This window comes from Cygnus atratus, chromosome 2 (genome assembly GCF_013377495.2).
Source record: "Cygnus atratus isolate AKBS03 ecotype Queensland, Australia chromosome 2, CAtr_DNAZoo_HiC_assembly, whole genome shotgun sequence".
NCBI lineage: Eukaryota > Metazoa > Chordata > Aves > Anseriformes > Anatidae > Cygnus > Cygnus atratus.
In genome coordinates, this window is record NC_066363.1 from 27,692,188 (window position 1) to 27,716,448 (window position 24,261).

The 24,261-nt window shown below is 36.6% G+C and overlaps 2 protein-coding genes across 3 annotated transcripts in view; one reads left to right on the forward strand and one right to left on the reverse strand.

Moving 5' to 3' along the window:
* ASNS (asparagine synthetase (glutamine-hydrolyzing)) overlaps window positions 1-24,261 on the reverse strand; it is an 853,397-nt gene that overhangs the window by 594,248 nt on the left and 234,888 nt on the right. The gene's annotated exons all lie outside the window — the stretch shown is intronic.
* Window positions 97-22,993, forward strand: NXPH1 (neurexophilin 1). 2 transcript variants are annotated; one of them, XR_004778458.1, is made up of 2 exons: window positions 97-241; window positions 21,026-21,119. XR_004778458.1 is itself a non-coding variant. In XM_035545554.2 (2 exons), exons 1-2 carry the CDS (start codon window positions 20,290-20,292, stop codon window positions 21,785-21,787), a joined length of 792 nt encoding a protein of 263 aa, XP_035401447.1. In that variant the 5' UTR covers window positions 20,244-20,289; the 3' UTR covers window positions 21,788-22,993. The 2 variants fall into 2 exon arrangements, 1 of the variants encoding a protein (XP_035401447.1); XM_035545554.2 differs by lacking the exon at window positions 97-241 and adding an exon at window positions 20,244-20,319 and having other exon boundaries at window positions 21,026-22,993.

A 24,261-nucleotide genomic window follows, 5' to 3' on the forward strand; every position in this document is an offset into this window, starting at 1 on the left:
GCAAGTGTAGTATGCTTGTGAGTATATCTCCTGAGTTTTTCTTGTTTAACAGAAATGTCAAGGTTGTATTTTCTGCCTCTGTTTTTCTAGTGCAGAACCTCCCTACAAGACCCTACAAATTCTTAACAGAGCTGATTAATGACCTAAGCCCAAAGTCTATCAAAGTTAATGGAAAGACTTCATTGTCTTTTTGATCAGTCCATCTGTCTTCTGGCATTTTGAACTTGTCGCTTTTCCATCGGTAAGAACTGACTTCAGTGGTTTCCTTTTTACAGAACAAGGGAGATTTACTTTTCATCAGATTTTTAATCAGACCAGGAAAGGATTTGTTTCTCAGAAGACACAAATCCAGTTTTCAGTGTCAAAGAAGATTTTGAGAAGTCTGGGGGAGGAAGAGGAAAGACCTTGCTAAATGCCTCAGAGAATGGGTGAGAGAGAGCAAGCTGAAAGATCCTGCTTTATTGTCTATTTCATAGTATTGGAATTGGAAGAAATAAACTGGTATGTCATAGACTTTCCTATGGAGGACTGATCATATCAGAATACCTGAAAACAACAGACTCAGTGGAAACCATTGACGAGACTACTTCGTACCATTTCTCAGTTATGAATAACAGTCTGGAAATGCTGGGGTGGGGTGATGGTGAGAGTGCAAAAAAGTCTTTCCAGACAAAAAGCAAGTAAAAGTCTGCTACCCCTTAAAATTTCTGGCTTAAAAATTCCTCCTGCTGCTATTAAATAGTCGCAGTACCTTCCTAGATGTATAAGTAGATACTTTTTGCCATCCCATATTCATTGCAAACATCACCTGATCACTGATGCATATCTGTGCCCTTTAAATCTTCCAAGTCAGACCCGCTTAGTTTGCTAACAAAAAGACATTTCCTCATTCAGGACTGCGAAGTCAATAAAAATATAGCTGTGGCAGACCAAGGTGCACTTTCTTCTCCCTGATGTACCATAATAGTCAAATTGTAAGCTAAGATACAATTCCAGAAATAATGTTGCACATAACAGTTGATGTATGAGGCATAGAGAACATAGTTAATTTGCAGATGTGAATTTGAGCTTTCATGCCCATCAGACAGGAAAATCTGGGTTTGACTTGAAACTAAGGACTTTTCAAATAGGAGCCACTGACGGAAACACATATGGAATGCAAAAAATTGTATGGTCAATTTTCTGTCCAGATGAACCTTCTTATTTCTTTCTGTCAGCTTTACTGGGACTTTATATTCATTTCCTTGCTGCTTTTCCTTGTACGTTCCTTTCAGTATAGTTTTTCTCATGTTTTCCTGTTTTTATATACATATTCTACTTCTTGCTGTTCAAGAAATGGCACATCTTAATGACTTGATGCAGGGGTTACCATCAAAAGGATTAAATTGTGTAACACTTTCATTGAAATAGTACCTTTTTAATTCTTTCTCTTGTACAGCATATGAGAACTGTAGGGCATTATTAAATTTTGCAGTCTCTCCTTATAGAAACAGCTATTCAGGACAATATTTAAACACTAAGTCTAGACTCTGACTTAAAGACATCTTCAGGAACTGTACCTTAAGCTGCATCCCTGCTGGCTGACTAGCGTTATTTTAGGATGTTGGATACTTATTGCAGTGGAAGCTAATGTGTGATCTTGAATATTCTGCAATAACAACCCATATGCTTTCTTTTTCCCTGTGATAATTTTTTGTTGTTCTTTATGCATAAATGTCTTCGATATATGTTGAATTTATTATGTGCTAAGGACAAGCGTATAAGGCTCTTACCCTGGAGGAGCTGACATACAAATGGTCTGAATCCTTTTTGACCATTTGTTTAAGTACCAGTGTGAGCACAGGAGATACACAGCTCGGAGTGCACCTTGCATGAAGGCCACGCTGCATTGCAATTTAAATATTTATACCAAGATATGCCATAATATCTTCAGCTGGTACCTGTCTCTTAGCAAATGAAGGGACTAACTGTTTTTGCTACTCTGATAGCAGCTTCCTTCAAATCTTGCAGAAAAGGCTATTCTTAGAAGTTAAAGAAGATATTTTTTAAGGTGGTTAAAGGTAATTGTCCATCAGCAGTAGATTTCAGAATGGAACAGGCTGGGAGTTTCTTGATAAAGCTCTTTGTCAAGGCAGAGGGTATTCACAGAAACTGGCTTGGTAAGTTTCCGTTTAAAGTCTTCTCTAGCACGTTTGTTTGGCTCAGAAGACTTCTTTACCACAAACAAATGAAAGAGGAAAACTCTTGGGTGGAGGGGAAGGTGATGGTAGTATGCCTGTCTCCATTTACACAGTTGGTTATTTTCTGTTTTTCCAGGATAAACCTACTTAAATGTTGGCCATAAACCTTGGCTGCATTTTAATATTGGCTGTGTGCTTGTGATTTTTTTCTACTGATGCTTAAAAGGGGCATTGACTCTTCCTTTTATTTGATTTCTGTCTGTGGTTATAAAATTAATCTCCCAGCCTCATGCTGCAATGAACTGTGTCAGTGGATGAGAAATCGGTTTCTTTCTCTTCCTTCCTTCCTTCCTTCCTTCCTTCCTTCCTTCCTTCCTTCCTTCCTTCCTTTCTTTCTTTTTCTTTCTTTCTTTCTTTCTTTCTTTCTTTCTTTCTTTCTTTCTTTCTTTCTTTCTTTCTTTCTTTCCTTAAAACTTCTACAAAAGTTACAAGGAGTTTAGCACATTTACTTTCTCTTTTCAGTTATAACAAAGCCCCTGTCTTTTTTCTGCATTTCTATTTTATCCATGTCATTTTGGTTCTTTTGTTTTATACTTCACATTTTTTCCACACTCTTTTCTTCCCTTCAAGGCTAGTTTATAGTCTCTTACAGGATTTTTTCTATGCTATCTGCCAAAACATCTGTTTCTTTTCTGAATAAAAAGCTTCCTTCTCCAGAAAGTGTCACATGGGCCCAAACCAACTATAGACCTTCCTTTCTCTCTATGACTTTGCCAATGATGGACGAGCACTGGGCAGCTTTGTCCTCTTGTCTGTCTTGTCTCATTTTTCATTATACTCAATTCAGGTAGATTATTGGAGAAAAAAAAAACAAAACAAAACACAAAACCCACAAACAAACAAACAAAAATAAACTTTGCATCGTTTAGATTTCATTGTTCACATTTCCTTTCAAAATATGCTATTAGTCATTTGTATTTTCTATTTTTAACCTTTCAATTATTTCCTGAATCTCTGATCAAAGCAGATATTTATTAGCTTAAAATTGATTCCAGCTACAGAGATTCTACTGTCTGTTCCTTTCAGCTAAGATCATATTTACATTAATATCCTCACCAAATATTCAACTTTACTGGCCTTGCTTATTCTTAGGTTGATTTTTGTTGACACAATTTTGCAAGTGACATTTAGAGTAGTTTCGGATTCCCTTGAGTAAGTTGTGTAACTTTAAGTACTTTCATTTTACCACTTATAATTTTTAATGATTATAATAATTCTTATGTAGTAGACAGACGTGATTCTACTGTAAAATACTTTGACATCTTCAAGGAAAAGTGATGTATCTGAGCATGATATTATTTGTATATTGTGTTCCCACAGTATTATAAACTTCATCTCACAATATATTTTTCATGTTACATTTTATCAATGGTCAATAGTAACAATTAATTACTTAAATATTTCCCCCAAATACTGAAATAAATATTTGTTGTTTTCTAGTTGCAAAGTAAAGGAAAAAAAGTATTCATATGTGTTTGTATGTGGTATAATTTCCTGTTGATACATTGCTGAGATCTTTGTCTTTTGAATATATTGATAAGTAAGAAGCAGAGGGTTTTCTGGTGAATGGTTTTATTTTCCTGAAAACATCTGAGCCTTATTGTGGTAAATAATATGAGAGTAATGGATAGAAATTTTCCCCTGGAATAACTATAAATGTTTCACTTTTTCAGTCCCCTGAAGTTTTCATTGATTTTCACAGAAAATTAATAAGGAATTGTTATAACAGTTTTTTTAAATCTGCCAGAAGTGTCCTCATCTTATTTGCTGGAAACCTGCATTTCCATCTCAAGATCTGTAGGTGTTACTTAGGGGTTTCCAGTGTCATTCTTGTATAGGGAAAGGAGAACGCACATTCTGCTCCTTTGTTCCCTCTGTCTGTTAGACACAATGACAGTTCCTTCAGGTGGCAGAGATTTGATAAATGCTGCGAAGCCATGTAAAGAGAATTGCTAAGGAAATTGAATTCAGCCCCCCTCCATGGCTTGATCCCCCTTAGAACAGGTGGCCTGGCATGCTGGTCACAAGTTCCTGCTGACTGAGTCTATCCAATATCTTAGTTCCCTTGTGCGGGGGATTTTTTTGTGGAAGCTGGCAAGCTGCCTTCCTGGACGAGCTGTGGCAACAGGAGGAGAGCTGGGAATGGTTCAAAAGTCCTGAGTCTTTTTCATGGCTCTTGCTCGGTTTTGTTTGTCCTTTGAAGGGTCTGAGAGAGATGGGTGTGTAATTTGTATGAAAGTTTGAAAAATCCTAGTTGAGGAAATATTTCCAATACAGCACAAAACACATTTTCCCAGTCAGCTTTCCATTTTAGGAACTCACTTATGTTTCTTTCTGAGACCTTAGGGCAGGAATTAAGAGAAAGGGAGGTTTTTTTTTTTTTCTTTTCCTGACTTAAATTGCCCAAAATATTAATTAAAAAATATTTTTTGTTATATATGTAGACCTGCCACAGTATTACCAAGATATCAGAAAAGGGAAAATATTATCAGTCTCGACAAACATTAATTACCCATTTCAGTAAGCTGATATTCACTGGACTATTCAGTAACTACCTGGAGCAGATTAGAACTTCAGTGATGTTGGTGTATTTCCAGAATAACTCCACTGAAATGTAGTCAGCTCACAATATAAAGTGCTTTTATTTGCACATTGGAAAACAAGTGTTCTCTTTTTGTCTCTTGAAGTGCAACCTGAGTGGCTGGTAGCCCATCAAACTAGGAAGCATTTTTTAATGTGTCCCTCTGTGTGAACTACCTAGTATCTGCTGAAGTCCTTACTCAACTCCAAATGGATTTGCAAAGCACTGGCCTGAACTCTATTCATACAGAAAATGATTCACTCCAGTGAAGACATACAAATATTGTGATCTGTAGTTAGCCTGGAATATATATATATGTATATATATATATTTAGTGTATCGTAGTGTAGGAAATGAGGGCTCTGTCAGTACTGTACAACAAATACAGTGTGGACCACGTTCTTAAAGTTTTAAGCTTTGAAAGAAGGCCTACATGCTCTACTACTAAATACCTGTTGTTTGGGTGCTGAGTGCAAGGTAGGCCATATTGTCTCTATACTTCTCTCGGTAATCATTCATCTGAAACATAATTGAATGTAAATTTGAAAATAACCAAGGAAAAAGATTAGAACTGAAGATAAGGAACTTAGAATAAGCTAATCGTATTCAGAAAAGAAAAAAAAAAAAAGCTCAAAGAAATTCTCTTCATGTTGTAGTTTGAAATTTGAGGAAGGAAAAACCTTTGTTCATCTCTTTGCTGTATGATTCTTTCTTACAATGAAATTCAACACAAAGTGAATCTCAGCTGGTTTGGAATTGTATTACCATCTGGGGGAAGATCTTGATAGAAGCCCAAACTAACAGATTTCCATCCAGCCCCTTAAGAATACTAATTGCCAGGAGCTGGGCATTTCTTTGGAGCAAACTGATAGTGCAGTTGCATGAGTCTGCAATACCAAAATCTTCTTGGCTGCAAGATCTTCTTGCTGGAGCTACTTTTTGATTCATTTAGAATCACCTAGAGCCCAGCATACTTTTTTAATATTTCTAGTTAGACAGTTTCATCTATACTTCAGCTGAAAACTATGGCCAAATCTGTAATTAGCCTTGGCAAGTCTAAGCATATTCTTGATGATGCTGTTGGTTAAAACCAACTTGAACAGAAGGGGTCAAGCTGCATGCCTCAGGGGCTCTATGGTGTACTTCAGAGTCCCTCAGTAGGGATTAGCAATCAAAATACTAGTTCAAATCCAGCAAAGGTCAAGAGTGATTAACGCTTTTTATTCTAGTGGTTAGTGTGAAACAGATATAAAATGAAGTTATGATCAAAATCCAATTCCTAGTAGATATTTTACGTCATAAACACCAAATACCTAATAATTCCTTGCTGGCAGTCTGATTAGAATGAGCAGTACTTGAACAGGCACAGAGACTGCCACTCGGCCCTTACTGCAGTTCCCCATAACAAAAAAACACCGTCTTTTTCATGGCTGAAGGACATGATGGAAAATTGCTGTCTCTGCCTGAGCCTTTTATATTCTGTTGGTGTATTTGGAAATCTTTTATCCTGAGTGATGTTAAATAATATTTTGGACCACAAATATAGTTGAATATTATTTTAAGTGATGTGAATGTAGAAGGACCTGCAACTTAATGAAATATTTTAGATAATTTTAAATATGTGTGGTCAGATCCTCAGCTGGATTAATCGGGCATGAATCTGCTGAAAAATTAATTAAGTGGTAGTCAATGTTGGCAAAGGATCTGTTTCTGTATTACTCAAAGTACATGATGATACTTGGAAATGCATGCATAATTTTAGACAAAGTGTATCATAGATAAATTATGTGCATACATATGTGTGTGTGTTCACTCCAGGACCTCACAGCCTGTGCTCTTCTTTTACCTCCTGTGCACCAAACAGGTTAGATTTAGGTTTAAGTGAGGGTTTCAATGTTAGGGGTTTAGAATGAAGGGGTTATGGCTTTGGTTTGGGGCTTAGGCTTCTGGTATTTGGTTAGGGTTACTACCGTGATATAGACACTATGAATTAAAAAGCTTGGCTTTCTCATATTATCCTGCACATAAAAAGGACAGAATGTCTTTTTTTTTTTTTTTGTAAACATGATATCTTTAGACCAAATACGTATATATACTGTGCTCCATAGAAAAAAAACTATTCTGAAATTACTAGAACATCTGTTTTATTAATTCATCCAGGGTATTAATGGATTTCACTATTTTATAAACTTATATTAGCAACAATATCCCTAAGATGAGTGCACAAAAAATTTTCAGTGTGCAAGTACTGTAATAAGTATAAGTTGGACTTTTCTTGCTGTCCAACAGTCCCATGTCTTTGTTAACTGTACAGCAAAATAAGAAAGAAAACACCTTAAAAAACTAATTGCTTGAACAGGGTGAATGAGATGTTCCTGGTTTTCAGTAAATTTATGGGAAATATATCATTAGAATGTAATTAAGTGCATTTAAAAAAAAATTGGAAATATTCTTCTCATTCACTAGGTAGTTTATGAACTATCCAGAAATGCTGTTGACTGACAGCTGAAGGATGAAGGGGGAATTGAGGGATTCACATCTTGGAGGACAGATTCTATATATATGATCACTTTTATTGCAGTTCTTATTAGAGCAACAAGTCAAACATGTCTCACTACTGAGGGCAGGTGTCCCTGCTCCTGGAAAAAAAATGGGACTTCTTAATGCCCTATGAGTGGGTTTCAGGCTTCTTAATGACATGGACCTAGTGAATTCAATAACACAATACCCTCTGAAATGACTTTGTTTCCCAAAACTTGTATCCTGTTTAAAACATCTGGTGGCATTTTATATTTCTACCACTTACTGAAATCAACATTTTTGGGGGGACATCCTGGATATGATACTTGAAAGACACGTATAGAGATTTGTATTAGCTCTTAGCTCTGCAATTGATAAGACATCACCAGTATTTCTTCTTTTAGCCTTGCCATTGGCAATACTGTTTCAGTGAGAAAGCTGTCTAGGGCAGGGACTATCTATTTTTACAATTTCTAGTACATCCCAGCTCTAACCACAGGGCGGTCCATGAGCATTGCAGTAATAGGGATAATATATAACACTAACTGTGGATTTTGAAAGAATGTCTTTTCTGCAAATGCATTTCAAAGAAACAAGCAAAAGTGTCATTTACTCCCTGAAAAATGGAACTGCAAAGCATTTATATTTAAATTAAATGCTTTTATGAGTTCATTGAATGTTATTTAGCAAGTATATTATAGCAAAGGCATGTTACCTATTGCCTTAGAATGAGGATTTTATTGTGTTTTCATAGTTATCTTTTGTATCGGCGTTTGGCAGGTAACAAATGAAATTTGCTTGCTAAGGTTAAACTGTTTTTTGATGTTGTTCAGCTGCACAGACATAAAAAATGCGACAATGGAAGAAAGTTATTTGCTTTTTTTTTTTTTGCCTTTTTTTTTTTTTTTCGGGTCGGGGGGAGAGGAGGAGACAGACATAGGAATATATTAATATACTGTGATCTTGACCTGCCTTTGAAGAAATGTTTATTCTCTGAAAGTCAAAGAACTTAATTCCTGTCTAAGTCACTCCACTGAAATCTCATGCAAGAGTCTATACAAATGGAGATGCAGGCACACCTGGCCTGAGGAATTCAGTGTGGTCAAGGTGGTGATGCTCAGAACAGTCTGAGGTCAAAGCAGAATGGATTCCAAGAGTCAGTCTAGTTAGATGAAGGCTCTGGAACTTGGTTTGAAAAGTTCCTGTTACTCTGCTCTTTTCTAGAACCTCTGCATTTCCCTACTGATCCAGATTTGGGATCATTAATGCCTGATTTTTGCTGAAACCTGAGTTTCTTATACTTTAATATGAAAACATCCTTTTGATTAAACACTACAGCCCAAACATGTAAGGATTACAGCCTAATTTTTGGACTCCTTTTTTTTTTTTTTTTATTTCTCAAAAAGTTTCTGAATGCCACACATGTTGCATGTTCCCTTTATTTTAAGTCCATTTTGATAGGCCAATTCAATTTTTTTACATACCTGAGAAGTCCTTGTGGTACAAGGTCAGAATAATAAATTTTATACTTTTATTCTTTATGTATGAAAAGTAATATAATGCCATCATTACTTTATTACTCTGCAGTCTTTTTGTTACTACTCAAAATATTTCAGCCATCAGCATTTATAGAAAGTTCATAGATGTTGGGCACACCATAACAGTTTGCCTTAAAAGACTACATTTCTTCTAGTCACCCTGCCTAGAAATGTAGTTATGGATCAAGACACTGGAGCTAGCTGAGGTGAGTTGAGGGGATGAGCTGAGAATGCAGTATATTTGCACTAGTATAACCAGTGCTCTAGAGCTCCCTTATTTCTGTTTGGATATTGAGTGTATATTTTCTGTTAATTGGAAATATTTGGTCCTTTTCTAAAGACTGTGAAAGAGTCTCTGAAGGGTCTATGAAACTTGCACTCAAGTTTTGATTAAAAATGTCTCTGTGTTATTTGAAGGTGCTTGGCAGAAGTCAGCAAGGATAAAAGAATCCCAGAGATATCAGCCTAGTAGACCTTGAACTATCTGCATTGAACTTGCTTCAGTACATCTTAATGTGGATTTAAAGCAATGTATCAGAACCACTCTATTTTACGGGAGAGGACTCATGGTCCTCCACAGACAAACTCACAGCACTGCTCATTATCCTAGGAATCGATGTGCTAAAGCACTGTTCACATATTTTCTTCCTAAGTTTTCATTTCAGTATGAAAAACTTAGCAATGAATAACCTCCTTCAACTTATATGTCAATCCCCATAGGACTCTTAACTCATCTCAATTTAAATTAATGACCTTAGTGATGATACTAGCAATTGGACCAAGCCTCACATGAGCCAGATATTTGCGTATGGAATTTGATTAATCCTGCTGGATATTAGTTTTCACTTTTAATTAGGTATGATACTATTGTAGGAAGAAAATAAAAGACAACTAGTAGGCATAGGCAATGTTGATTTTCTGTTGGGTATTCAGTTTTGTTTGGCTGTGCTGGGTTCCCTCACAACGTCTGTTTAGATCAACTCAAAAATACCATAGACCTAAAAACTGGCCTCCAAAAGTTCAGAGATAATCACTGCAAAGAAATACTTAACAAAATATTACTAGTTTACAGAAAATAGAAAAATTGGTATATGGTATCTCCTTCTAGTGGTCTGTGACTTTATTCCTCTTAATGGAATAAAATGAGTTGCATGTTACCTGTGTCCAGAGTAACAGAAAAGCCAGAAATGTATGCAAAAAGAAGTAGTACTTTTTCTGAGGCTACTTGGTCTTCTTGCATCCCAGCTGAGCAAATGTACACTGATGGAGGAGTCCTGATCAGATTTGGATCTAGAACAATTTTTGCCAATTTTATATTTCCATATTTGTTCCACACCTCTGCATTTTGGGAACACTGCAACATGTTTGCATAGGTCATAGCCAGGAAAGCAATGTGCAGCACTTGTCTTGTCCAGTAGAGACATTGACCGCATGCTGCTTCCTGCTGAGCAAATCTCTGTAAGAGAGATTTGTAAAGTGAATATAAAGAGAATGTATATTGAGATATGTACGTCTCAATAAAAATAATTGAGTACCCTTGCAATAGAATAGCTGTTTAGTCTTTCCCTTCCTTATCAGAAAATCATCAAAGGAACTCACCTCTCTTCTTGGAGATGGATTCTAGAAAATTTTCATATCCACTGACAGAATGAATGAATGATCAATGCTTATTAAACAAACACACTTAGAAAGGGAATATGTTGCTATTTCTGGCTGAAATTCAAAGAGAAGAAAACATTGCCTTTGTGATTACAGAGGACTTCTGGAGAGAGATTATGCATCTCTGGTAAGGATTTAAGCTGAAGATGAAGGCATGAATGTTAGCAGGGATATGCCAAACTCGTGTTGGACTGTGGAACAGCTCCTGTACTTTCATAAATACCCTTACCAAAGTACGGAGCTTTTTTTTATAAATGAATGAACAAAAGGCAATTTTTATGACCAGAAACTATAGTTTTGCAGTAGAATTTCACATATTTGTGCAATCCCTTTTCTGTACTGCACAAGAACCTCTTACAAATTCACTGATGTTGGCAGAGTGTGTACTTCCACTCAGCAATCTTGTGAGATATCTTTGTTCAAATTTGAGTTTCCAGAATGCACCCACAAATATCTACATGGCTCAATTATATCATAATTCTAGCTCTTTTCTTTGAACAATATGATGTCTGCAGTAATAAACTATTTGGGTAATATTAACGTGGGAGAATTTTAATTTTATTAAACTTTTATATTAGCAGTAAATGATTGGAAACTGGATGTAGAAAATGAATAATATTAATAGAGCATCTTAATAGTGCAAAGTGGCTTTGCCCATTTTGTTATGGGTTAATGCCATCAGGCAGCTCAGCACCACAGAGTCACTCGCTCACTCTACGCAGGTAGGATGGGGGAGAGAATCGGAAAGGTGAAAGTGTGAGAACTCATGGGTTGGAACAAGGACAGTTTACTATGTAAAGAAAAAGCTGCACATGCAAACAAAGCAAAACAAGGAATTTGTTCATTACTTCCCCTTGGCAGGCAGATATTCAGCCACTGCCAGGAAAGCAGGGTACATCACGTGTAATGGTTACTTGGGAAGACAAATGCCTTTACTCTGAATGTCCCTCCCTTTCTCCTTCTTCCTCAGCTTTTATTGCTGAGTGTAATGCCATATGTTATGGACAGTTTGGGTCAGCTGTCCTGGCTGTGTCCCCTCCCAGCTCCTTATGCACCCCCAACCTACCTGCTGGCAGAGCAGCATGAGAAGCTGAAAAGTCCTTGGTTCAGTGCAAGCACTGAGCTGCAACTAAAAGCATTGATGTGTAATCACAACTCTTTTCATCAAAAATCCAAATCTTAGCATTGTGTGAGCCTCTATGAAGAAAATTAACTTCATCCCAGCCAAAACCTTGACAACATGATATAGTACTGGGATATCCTCCATTTAACTAGTGAAGAACACATTACAGTCTTTTTCACTCTCTTCAGAAGATATGTGTAACAATATGGAAATGGACGTTTTCTTCAGTGTGTTATATGTAAAGAAAAATACAGTGCAAATTTTGATTAAAATGTTGCTCTGTGGCCTTTCATATTAAATCTAATTTTATTTAATATTACTTTCTACATGTATGCAGAAAATGGCAAACCAATATTAATAAAAGAAGGCTTATAGGAATGTGGAATGAGAGAAATAGATCCTTGACAAAATTTATTTACCTAGCTAGACTTTCATTTCAAAGTTAGCAGCAGTCTGTGATACTGGTATAATACAGGGGTCTTAAAACTCTGTTAGACATTTTCAGCCTACTTTAATTTATTCCATGGAAGTTTAATCCCCTGCTGAACAGAGCTGGGTTGAATTTTCAAAAGTCATAATCCACTGAAGTAAAAAATCTTTAATGACAACATAGGCAGCAGGCTTCAAGAGTTTAGTTTAAATTCTTTCTAAAAATGTAAAACGTAGGGCAAGAGTTAATAGGATATTTCATACAGTTATATTTCAATCATTTTCCAAATCTTTATAATTTCACTTGCATCTCCACCATTAGAAATATTTGGGCTGAATTCTTGCAATTCTAAGGCAAAAAGCAGTAAGCTGTAAAATGGTAACGTGAAGATTTTCACAGTGTATTGTAACTCAGTTGGTCTTTCAGTTTACAGACTACTATATGGGATAATCTAATGTTTTCTAATTTGAAGGAGAAACGATGTTTTACATGCTAAACAGCATCCAATCTGCCTTAATTATATTACTAGACAAGAAAATGAAAGCAAACTACATAATATCTTGCTATATTCATCCTTCTGTTCTTCCCGTAAAACTCTTGTTTTATAGTTGACTTTAGTGGTGGTCAGGATTTGGCTGATAAAGAGAGAGAGAGTTCATTCATTTTCAATGTATTTAAGTAACACAGTTACAACATGTTTTTATACTCTCTGTTGACTATCACCTTTGGAGCTTCCTAGTTCTGGAAGTACCTCTCAGACAACACTTCATTTTCTTTACCTGGAAGCTCCCCTAGTGCCATCCTTAAACTTCTACAGCTCTCCCTGTCCTTAACATCCAGGAGAGGGTTCCTCAGACAATTGGAATTTGAGATGTGGAACTGCTGGTCACAGATCGTTTCAGATGTTCAGAGTTTCAGAGAGAGACAGGCCAGTTCCTATAAGTAATATTTGTTGAAAGTTATTGAATTCTTAACCACCATTCCAACTTCAGAAGTCTGTGATCTTCAAGTATTTTAAGACTGAGAAGATTTTCTGATAGAATTAATGTATTTTCCTCTTTGTTTTCTTTGCCAACAAAATCACCTTTTGACCAATGTTGGATACATGGTACAAGACAAGATGGACTTTTGGTTTGACTCTGGTGTTCTCAAGCTCTTAAATTGACAGTGCCATTTATTTATTTTATTTTTTTTTCCTCTGGGAGCTACATTTTTAAAGAAAAAGAGTGAGATCTCATCTCTGAAAGACAAGAGTGACAGCAGTGCCTGTATTCACCTCTGCTTTCCAGAAAAAGGGAAGAACATTTCTTAGGGCTGATATCTAATGGCTTCCTGTTGTGACTCTGTGGTTTCGGTTTCTGGTTCAAAGTGTCCAGGTTTCTCCATCCACTTAGAAAATCCTTAATGTTTAACTTCAAGTTTGATTTCCACTCTGGAATTTTGTGAAAGGAAATAGAAAGTCATTACAAAGAGTATACAATGAGCTGTGCTGCCACAGCTGAGAGGACAACACTGCCAAAGCAAAGCAGAGAGAAAGGAGAAAGAGAAAAATGTGTTAGGGCACTGCTGTTAGAAGAAATGTTTTCATAATCACAATCTGTCTGATGGATTTCAAGTGCCTATCTGTGTCTTTAAATCACCAAACACTTTTAAAAATCCTGTGTATAAAACATTTGTTCTAGTCACTAGTCTACAAAAAAGACACAAGGAGAGTTATTTTTTAGACTTAAATACCAGTGAAAATTATTTGTATTGTCAAATAAAACCCCAAAGATAACAGAATAATACAGAGCTATACTCCCTCCAAAATGGAACCTCTGTATAGGAAATTTCCTGTATCTAAAAGGAGGAACAATGCTAGCAAACATTCAAGTGGAATACGGAAAGTGTTTAAGGCCAAGTTGGATGGGACTTTGGGCAGCCTGATCTAGTGGGTGGCATCCCTGCCTATGACAGGGGGCTCAGAACTAGATGATCTTTAAAGTCCCTTCCAACCCAAACCATTCTATGATTCTGATTCTATGATTCTACCTGAAAGGAAGTTGTGGGGAGCTGGGCGTTGGCCTCTTCTCACAGGTAACTGTCAATAGAACAAGACGGAATGTCCTCAAGTTGCACCAGCGGAGGTTCAGGTTGGAAATTATGAGAAATTTCTTCTCAGAAATAGTAGTTAAACACTGGAATGGGTTGCCCAGGGAGGTGGCGGAGTCACTGTCTTTGGACATGTTTAAGGAAAGGTTAGATGTGGTACTTAGGGATATGTTTTAGTGGGTAATATTGGTAGTAGGGGGATAGTTGTACCAGATGATCTGTGAGGTCTTTTCCAACCTTAATGATTCTATGATTCTAAGCCTGCACACCTTGCTGTACAAGTAGCATAGCACTAGCCTCCCTTCTTTATGGTATAGGGAGCAGTGGACTTGGACATGACTAGAGTATTTCATAAAAGGTACTGACAGAGCGATCTTTGACCTTCTTCCAGCCTGCAGCCTTTGTGTTCTCTCCATGGCAAGCTCATAAGTAATATGAACTGTAGGTCAGTGTTTTCTTGCATACCCTGAGGCATACAAGATGATGGACATTTATTCAATCCTTGAGGGTCCATCAATAGCTAATTGAGGTAGATGATGTAGTTCATTCTGTGTCTCTCTCTGTATTAGTTGTGGAATAAGCCCAGAAGAATACCTTGTACCCACCACCTAAATTCCATACAAGCGAGGTGGTAAGTGAGATGATTCCCACTCTAGATCATGAACTGGGCTAGTACAGAATATGTTCTGAGACTTTTGTAAACTGTGGTGGCAGTCTGCCACTTCCTTTCTTCAGTCTGTTTCTTAACATTCGCAGAGCTTGTGGCAGTGACTACAGTCAACATGAATGCAAGGGAGAGGAAATGAGACTAAAACAAAATCACAGTTCTGAGGTATTCTTATTGGAAACCAACCACTGAAGGTGTTCTGTCACCTTTACATTTCTTGAAAATTATTTGAAAATTATTAGTTTTCAGACTTATTTATAACAGATAACTTACATTGTGTAAAAGAGCACTGTAAAACTGTAATTTATTTTAAGTATTTTTCTTTTGCAGAACAACCCATTGCAATATCTTAATACTTAATGATTAACATATTTTAGGAATTATAATATCCCCAAATAAAGAAGTGTCTCCACTGGTTTATTAGTACCCTCGTCTTTCTGTGGGTATGAATTTTCTAACTACCCTCTGATTATTTGTATGTCAGATCCAAATCAGACATCAACTGATACGGGCACTCAAATTTAATGGTATTAAATTTCACTGAATTTATATCAGCTGTCATCAGGTGAATTTATAACAGCTTCTGGTCCTGCATAACCTCTGTTGTGTGAAAGAGCTGTGGTCAGGTAGCCATGTTTTCTTTCTAGCAAGAGTCATTTGAAACAAACAGAATATATCAAAAGTAAAACAAGAAATATGCAGAATTGAAATAGCACGAAGCAAGCTTTTCTGAAAACTCAGGTAAATCTACTCAAAATTACCATGAAAGTGCAGAAAAGAACTACTGAAAGTTACTGAAAAAGAAAACAGAGAAATAATATATAGCTGAGGAAACTAAAAATATTTGGTAGCTGGGGAGAATCTAAGGGACTATCATATGTTTGCCCTGTTCTTGCTCTTCTTGAGGCTTCTCATAGCTGTTTTTGGAGGCAGGACACTTCTAAATGACTTTTTGGTCTGATCCTGCATAGTCATTTCTGTGTTCTCTTTTGACACAGTAAATTAAGACATACTGTCCCTTTTGTCAGATTCATTTGAGTTTGCACATTTTGATCAACCAGTCCACATGCTTATTCTCTGCTGGTCATATAGCAAAAAGAATTGAAAGTTAGAAACAGAGAGTTCTGTTTATATGAAGTAGTACTGTGTGTGGTATTCTGCTTTTGTCCTCCCTTTCTCACATATCATTTTTATAATCATTTGTAACAGCTGCAAGTCCATCACTGTGTTTTATTTCCCTCTGTTACAAACATTTCTCTATCAAAATTAATTCTCAGTTTCTATGTGAATGATCAAATATCTGTAGAATATTGGCTTTGACTTATCTGGAAATTATTCATTAGATAAAATAGATCCATGCCACTAGTGACTTTGTATGGTGTGTACACAAGTATAGGAATAAAAATTGGTCAAAGCAGTGTAGTAAACTAGGTCCAGATTTTCCTCCACCTAACAGGAAGAAACAGGATAAAACAAGATTAAAGTAGGAAAACTAGATTCAGCAAAAAAATTCTGAGTGCCATCCTGCCTTGATAATAGTCCAGCTTACAGCTATGTACATCAGTACTGTTCTATCAATGCTGAGATATCTGACAGAGGAAAGAAAATTCCAAATTCTTGTATACAGAGCACATACAAACACAGTGCTGCCAAATTCTTACAGTGCTATGCCAGCAAAAATGATCTTGGTTTTGATTAGTTATTTACCTGAAGAGAGAGATTTTCTACCTTGAGTATTAGATTGTTTGTTTACATTTTCATTTGCCCTCAAGTAGTCATACATTCAGAGGAATAAATACATAATTTCTAAGCCAATACTGTAATTATAGGTAATGAACTGTAATAAAGCTAGAATAAAAAGAAAAGAGTGAGAAATCAAGAGGCATTCTGTACCTCTTTGAATTATTATTATTTTTTTAATCTCAGGTTTATCAGTCTTAAATTAATGTTAATACAACTATGGTTTATTTTAACCTTGGATGAGAAGAGGAACTAAATCACCACTTGAGACCTTGATGGCTTCCTAATATGACTTTCCAACTTTGTTTTCTCTGTTTCAAATATTTAAATTTGACCTGACTAAGCATTCAGAGTTTAGTCTTGAAAGAGAACATCAAGCTTTTTGAGACAACTACCTATCCTTTAGGAAGTCCTAAATGAGCTACACATATTCATTAAAACACATCTAATGAAGCTAAAGTTCATCATGAAAATTTCTTCAGCCTCAAAAAGGAGGATACAGAATGAATGGAATATTCTATTTTAATGGGACAAAAACTAAATTATGGATCAATTCTTTTTTTTTTTTTTTTTTTTTAAATGATGCTTTGGCATATTGTGCCCTGTGTCTTTGCTTTTGCCTAGAAACACAAGAAGAATGGGATAGCAATTTGTCATTCATTGAAAAAGTTACCAGGCAATCAGTTTCCTGTGCCTTTTTTTTTTGAGATCAGTAAGCGTTACTAGGTAGTGGAAATTTGTACTTTCCATTAAAAATACAAGACTGGAACAAAAGGTCAGTCTCCTAGTCTTAGTGAGTGCTTTTCCAGTGACATTTGTAATATTGGCTAAGCATTCCCATATTTTTTTGTCCTTACTCTTGTTCTATATGTACACTGCTGACATCATAATCACTCACTTCTAGGTATGCTGGCACAGGAAATACCCCTCCTCATCCCTTTTGCAACATTGATATATTGCACTGTACTGAGCTAAATTTTTCAACGTTCATGTGTATTTTATCATTGTTACTTCATCAGAATAAATCTTAAAGCTACCAATGAAGACTGGGAGACTACCATAGAAAGTTCCATATACACTGTAAAAGTCTGGACCCCGAACACTTCAACCAACAGAAACTGAAATAGCACTTATTTTTGTACAGTGAAATGTGTTACTTGCCAACTCCATACATTTATATAATCTAAATATAGAGAAAAATACCCATACTCATCCCAATCCTGTATAGACTTGAACAGTTCCAGTGAACTGTTATTGTAAAGAAGGTAAATAATCCAGGGCAAGGCATTTCAGTATGGGAGTGACAGTTGGCTTTGGAAGAGAGGACAACTCTTGTTATGGTGAATTAGTTGGTAAGGTTGGCATGTTTCTGAATTATATACATGTATACTCAAGGAAGAACACAAAAGCCACCATAGAATTTTGGGTGCTCAGTGTTTTAACTCTATCAGACATTTTCAATCAACACTTTTTTTCATGCCTTGCTAAAATGGGTCTAAGCTGTTTTTCATATGAGTAAGTGCAAAATCTCATGGATCTGTACAATCTTTCTTGTATTATTGCCGACTTATGGTTGGAAAGAAGAGAGAGAGAAGAAAATCGTAGATTAGTTCATGTGAAAATAACTGCTGCATTTGCAGAAATTCTATTACGCAGCAATGCTCTGTATTATTGGGTGTGCAAGTCTCTGAGGATACATATAGCTACTTTCTATAGTACATAGTAGACTAACAGTATATGAAAAAGCAGTTGGCTGGAAAATGTTAGTGAAGAGCAATGAATTCTAGAGCTTTTTTATTAACCCTCATGGGCTGTTTTTTTCTAGTGCTTACATAGACACTTGACTAGGGAGGGCAGGTTCAGGCCTTTAATCATGGAAGCAGACAGTTACCCACACTGAAAATCACAGAGGTCTCAGGGCTAACTGCATGACCAGAAGCCTTTTAGGTATTACAAAATCAATGACAGTAACAATCAATTGTATTTGTTAGGTCGGGTATGAAGCAGTACAGCATGCATGGGATTTGAATCATCCATTTCCATCAAATATACTGCCTTTCAAGAACACAAATATGTTGGATCAATCAGCAGCTCTTTCAGAAAATACTTCTTTTCCTCAGCATTTAGTTTTACACTGCTGAAAAAAGCAGACCTTCTTTTTAAGTAGTTTTTATACTGTTACATCTTGTTACATGGAACTTGTAGTATAATCCTATGAAATGTAAATCATTGGATGCAGAAAGCAAAACAAAGGAAAAGCAAGCTCTAAGGAAAGAAATATACAGTGCCTAGCAATCTGTGTCCTACCTACAGATTGCAGGTATATTAGCTCTGCTAGCTAACTGCTAGACTCGTACCAGGTTGACAGATTCATACTAGAGAGGCACATTTTTCCTTTTAACCACATTTCTCCTCTTATTTTGCACTCCTTCCCCATATGCCACTGCAAAATTATATTCTGAGTCTCTTTCTCTCTCCCTGTGACATCTTCATTGCTGCTTCATTAACCGTCACACAATCAGTGCATTTCATTACAGCTTCTCTCCTGGCTCACTGTGTTGATGCTAAAATGCATCTACAAACTGTCTATCAAAATTCTAGAGTATGTTTATCCTTCCTTCAGTACAAAGGGGGAGAAAGTCATCCCTTTGGCAAGATCTTATAGAAAACCCGTATTTTATCTATTATTGTTACTGTCCCCTCAACCTGAAGTGCACTGAGGAGGTATAGTAAGGGATGTGACAGAATTGTTTACCTATTTGTTTACTGTAAAAGTTTGGAGGCATACCTCATATCTGATTAGGGTGTTGAGAAAGCTTAAACTGATTTTACGTGTATGCCTTCAACTGACCTTGAGAGTGTTGAAAATATGCTTCAATTCCATGATTGTTAAGAAATGAAAAGGCCATGTAATTGATAACCTCTGTGACATGTACTTGCAGTTGTACCGGTAAGAAGGGGCCATGGCTTAAATAATTTAAATACTAGCTGTTTTCCATTGTGTTTCTTGGATTGGGAATACACCTAATTCATTTTTAAGTGAAGAGAAAGACATAACTGAAGATATGAAAGAAGCATGTAACTCAGTGCCAGAACACAGTCATAAAGCAGACATTTTCAGAATGTGCTATGTAGCCATGAAAAGGGAAATAAGAAACTCAATGGCTTCTTCCGACCAGTTCAAATATTAAAAAATGTGGCAGCGTGTCTTGTGTGTTTTTAAGGGAAAAGTTTGTAGGTTCCTTCCTGTCAACCTGCTGTCCCCAGCCAATTCTAGCCATCCCTTCTACCTTCCATCAGAGCTCTCCATCAGTGCTGCGTCAGACAGGTGTAAAGCTGCATCTGTTCTCTGTTTTCCACACAAACAAGGCAAATAGAAAATAAATAAGGTAAAATTGTTCTGACACTGAATTCTGTGAAAAACAGCCTCTGAGGTTTATGATTTTTAGGAACTCGGTGCAGGGTTTTTTCTCTCTCTCTCTCTCTCTCAAAATAAAATTGTGATTTTTAAGATTTCTTTTTATTAATACTTTCAGATAGGTGGCCATATTTTTCTTGAAAATATGCAAATGGCCCTCTGTCTTGCAGAGACCACTGGTTTGGGGAGGAAGGTGTGAAGAAAGAAGTTGAGTGAGGAAGGAGAAATACATGTCATACTAGATACAGACAAGGCAAATCAGTAGTTAATCTGTAAAGGAGCATGAGTGTGACTCCTCTTGCATTAATTGAGGTAAAGCTTACAGTATGTTTATTGCTGTCAAATCAACTCATTAAAACTTTCATCCCATTATTTATTCTTCAGTTGTTACTGAAGGTCCCAGTCAAGACTACAGACCAATGTGTTCTTATACAAGGAGTAGGAAAATTATATTGCTATTACTTGTTTTATAATAACATGGACTCTGAGCATGGTCAAGTTGGCACCAGCAAGACAGGACCTTGACAGTGAACTCCACGGGCAGCAAAGAAGAATGGATGTGCCTCTGATGGTGGAAAACACATCCACTATGCAGAGAGAACATTCAAGCAAGAGTACTTCACTCTGAGATGAGAAGTGGCCAGTGAAAGCCCCATACACAGTGGAGGATGACATGGCTGTATACCTTAGTTTTTGCAGTATTTCATTACTTACTCATCACTTAAAGGCATCATAACAGAGGTGACTTACAGGCTGAAGAATTAAACGAATGGTCAGAATTAATTCTGAAGACCAGTGTAAAAGATTGCCAAAAAAGAATTAAATAATAACTACTTGGAAAGCAGTGGATAAGAGACATTTACGTTTTGTTTTACCTGAGTACAGAGAATATAATTATTTCCCCCCAAAAAAATCTTATGATTTTGAAATTTGCTCATTGTATCATGTGGAAATGATGGATTTTGTATTACATATCTCAACATATCCTTTCTTTCTTCTTCTCTTCATTATTTTTCAGGTTACCTGTGCAAATTTAACAAACGGAGGAAAAACAGAACTTCTAAAATCAGGAAGCTCCAAATCCACACTAAAGCACATATGGACAGAAAGTAACAAAGACTTGTCCATCAGCCGACTGCTGTCACAGACTTTTCGTGGAAAGGAAAATGATACAGATTTGGACCTGCGATATGATGCCCCAGAAACTTATTCTGAACAAGATCTCTGGGACTGGCTGAGGAACTCCACAGACCTGCAAGAGCCTCGGCCCAGAGCAAAGAGACGGCCCATTGTCAAGACTGGGAAATTTAAGAAAATGTTTGGCTGGGGCGATTTTCATTCCAACATCAAGACTGTGAAGCTAAATCTGTTAATAACGGGGAAAATTGTTGACCATGGCAATGGGACGTTTAGCGTTTACTTCAGGCATAACTCCACTGGTCAAGGGAATGTATCTGTGAGCCTAGTGCCCCCTACAAAAATAGTGGAATTTGACTTGGCACAACAGACAGTGATTGATGCCAAAGATTCCAAGTCCTTTAACTGTCGAATTGAGTACGAAAAGGTTGACAAGGCTACCAAGAACACACTCTGCAACTATGACCCTTCAAAAACCTGTTATCAGGAGCAGACCCAGAGCCATGTGTCATGGCTCTGCTCCAAGCCCTTTAAAGTAATCTGTATTTACATTTCCTTTTATAGTACAGATTATAAACTAGTACAGAAGGTGTGTCCTGATTACAACTACCACAGTGACACACCCTACTTCCCTTCAGGGTGAGGATGAACACGTGTCTGAGACTGAAGCCTGAGGAATAAAAGAGGTCATATGACAGGGCTGTAACCTCAAGGAGGAGGGCCACATCTATTGCCTGGAATGTGTCTACCTGCTGCTGATGATGTCAAATGGCTGCAAATATGTTAGTGGAAAACAATCTAATGTAATTTTTACCCAGTCAGCTCCATGTATCAATCTAGTTGTAAATTACTATGGATTTAAAATAAAACCATACACGTACACAGAGACACACACTCTTTTCAGCTCACATCTATTGAGATTCCTGTTAAGGGAGATTTCATTGTCTGATATCTAAGGTTTCAAGATAACCTGTCATCAAGCAAAATGGATTAACTAGACAGAGAATGGTTTCTAACACAGACTGTTATGGAAATCTCTTTGAAAGTCCTTTGAATACATGCCAATCAATAATCCCCACTCACGCATTCTACTGCTCAGAGTAGCTGTACTGGTAAATAATACTGTAGGAGTAAATACTTGTTAAAATGGGAGAAATGTGTGTCTAGCGTTCAGTATTCCTTATTATATGAACACAACAAAACATCGTGACTTTTTTCCAGCATACAGTAGGCACATTCGAGGTGGCGTTACGTGGCTCTTTTTCCATGGAACGAGCCTGTTACTAGTAAAGATGGGCAAACATTTGGAATTTACATGTGGGCAGACATTCTGGTTTCATGTTTCTCTGACTCTTTATGCTCTGATTCTTTAAACCTGGTTGAGTTTAGGCAAGCTAAGCTGTTTTAAAACCCTTCAACTGATCTCTAGGAAGGAAGATGCCTGGAGGAGAACATGTAAGTTATAAGTGGCTGTCTTATCTTTATTACAAAATATTGTAACAAATTCAATATCCTAGTCTTCATTTGTATGAATGGTTTGTATTGTACATAATTTAACCAGTGTTATTTGAGCTGCTTATTAATATTAACTTGTAATTGTCTCTCTGCTTGTTATTGGTTAAAAACAATCAAGGAAATGAGGAATCCATTTTATCAATGTAGCTGTAAACTCCATTAAAAGACAGAACTATGTACAAAGCATTTATTCAGCTAAAGTATTGTTGAAAGCTATACATATACAACATTACAGTCTGTCTGTATTTAGATATTTTATTTCCAGACAAAACAAAACAAAACAAAACAAAAAAACCTGTACATAAAAATAAAACATCTTAAAGTTGAGTTTCAATATGTATTGTGTAGATAGTAGTATAAATGGTTCTGAAAAGTGGGTAATACTCCACATTTGACATGGTTTTAAGTCTTGTCTCTTTGCATATGTACATATATATATTTATAACTCTGTGTGAGGGCATGTTTGTGTGGGTACATATACACGTGCGTGCATGTGTGTGCGAATACATGTAGACATATATGAAGAAGATATAAAAACTTCTCAGGCCCTTTTCCTATCAAGCAGATATCATTACTGTGAAGGGTCTAGATAACTTGAGTGGAAAACCCCACTCAGATGAGAAATTACCAGAGCAGGGCATTTTTTTAAATGATTCATTATTGCTTAGAAGTGGGGAAACTTTGCCTTAATTTTAGCCTCCTCTGAGGCACTGCTCTCTCTTTATGGAATGAAGAGATCCCTTTTTATGGAATGACGGAATGTTCTTCCTATGAACAAAAAGCTCATGTCTTTATTATATTTTTGGTGTGTATGGTTGCATACTTTACCCCCACCATCCAGATAACCAGCAACTATAACAAGTCCATCCCTAAAAGAAGGCTGCCCAAAGAAGAACTCAGCATTTCAGAATTATCCTTCCTGGCAATGTGTCCTTCCCCCACCCACCCTTGTCCCCTGGTTCTGTGCTCTTCTGTCAAAGCTGTGAAAGCAGATATGGGTCAGCTTCCAAATATGCACAATATCATGAGCAACTTCTCCAAAGTCCCAATAAACACTCTATCAGTATTTCAAGAAGTGAGAAGTTGAAACAACTTCCAGTTGTGGACCTCTGTTGCTGAAACATGCAGAACTTAAACGAGAATGAAACAAAGCAAATGGATAACTTTACTGACAAGTATATATTTTCCAATGATGTACAAGTAGGAGAGGAGACTTACATATTATTAATGCTTTGGCTCCTTCGAACCAATATGCTTGTGGGAACTATTTCTTCATTATATGTGACTTTCCCCAAAACTACCTTGTGATGCTGGATCTTATGTAGATTTGGAGAAAGAAATAGTCCAAGCCATACAGTCCAGACTCTGATCTCATTCAGGAATATGCTGAGCTACAGTATATTTATTTATTTATTTTTCTTTGACAGGCTCTGTGATTATACGAGTAATGTTTCCTCATTTGTGCTGTATGGAAAGTAATTATTCTGAACATAAAACACACAAGTAATTTATGCTATGACTAAGAGTAAAATCTTGGCTCCATTTAAATCACTGGGATTTTACTATTTAGTTCAATAGGGTGCTAATTTTCATTTAATAGTA

What these genes read in the sequence shown, in the direction of transcription:
- NXPH1 (XM_035545554.2), top strand. Translation starts at nt 20,290, where the DNA reads ATGAGTGTGACTCCTCTTGCATTAATTGAG. An exon ending in CTCCTCTTGCATTAATTGAG is followed by an intron (nt 20,320 to 21,025) that starts GTAAAGCTTACA and finishes ATTATTTTTCAG; the next exon opens with GTTACCTGTGCAAATTTAAC.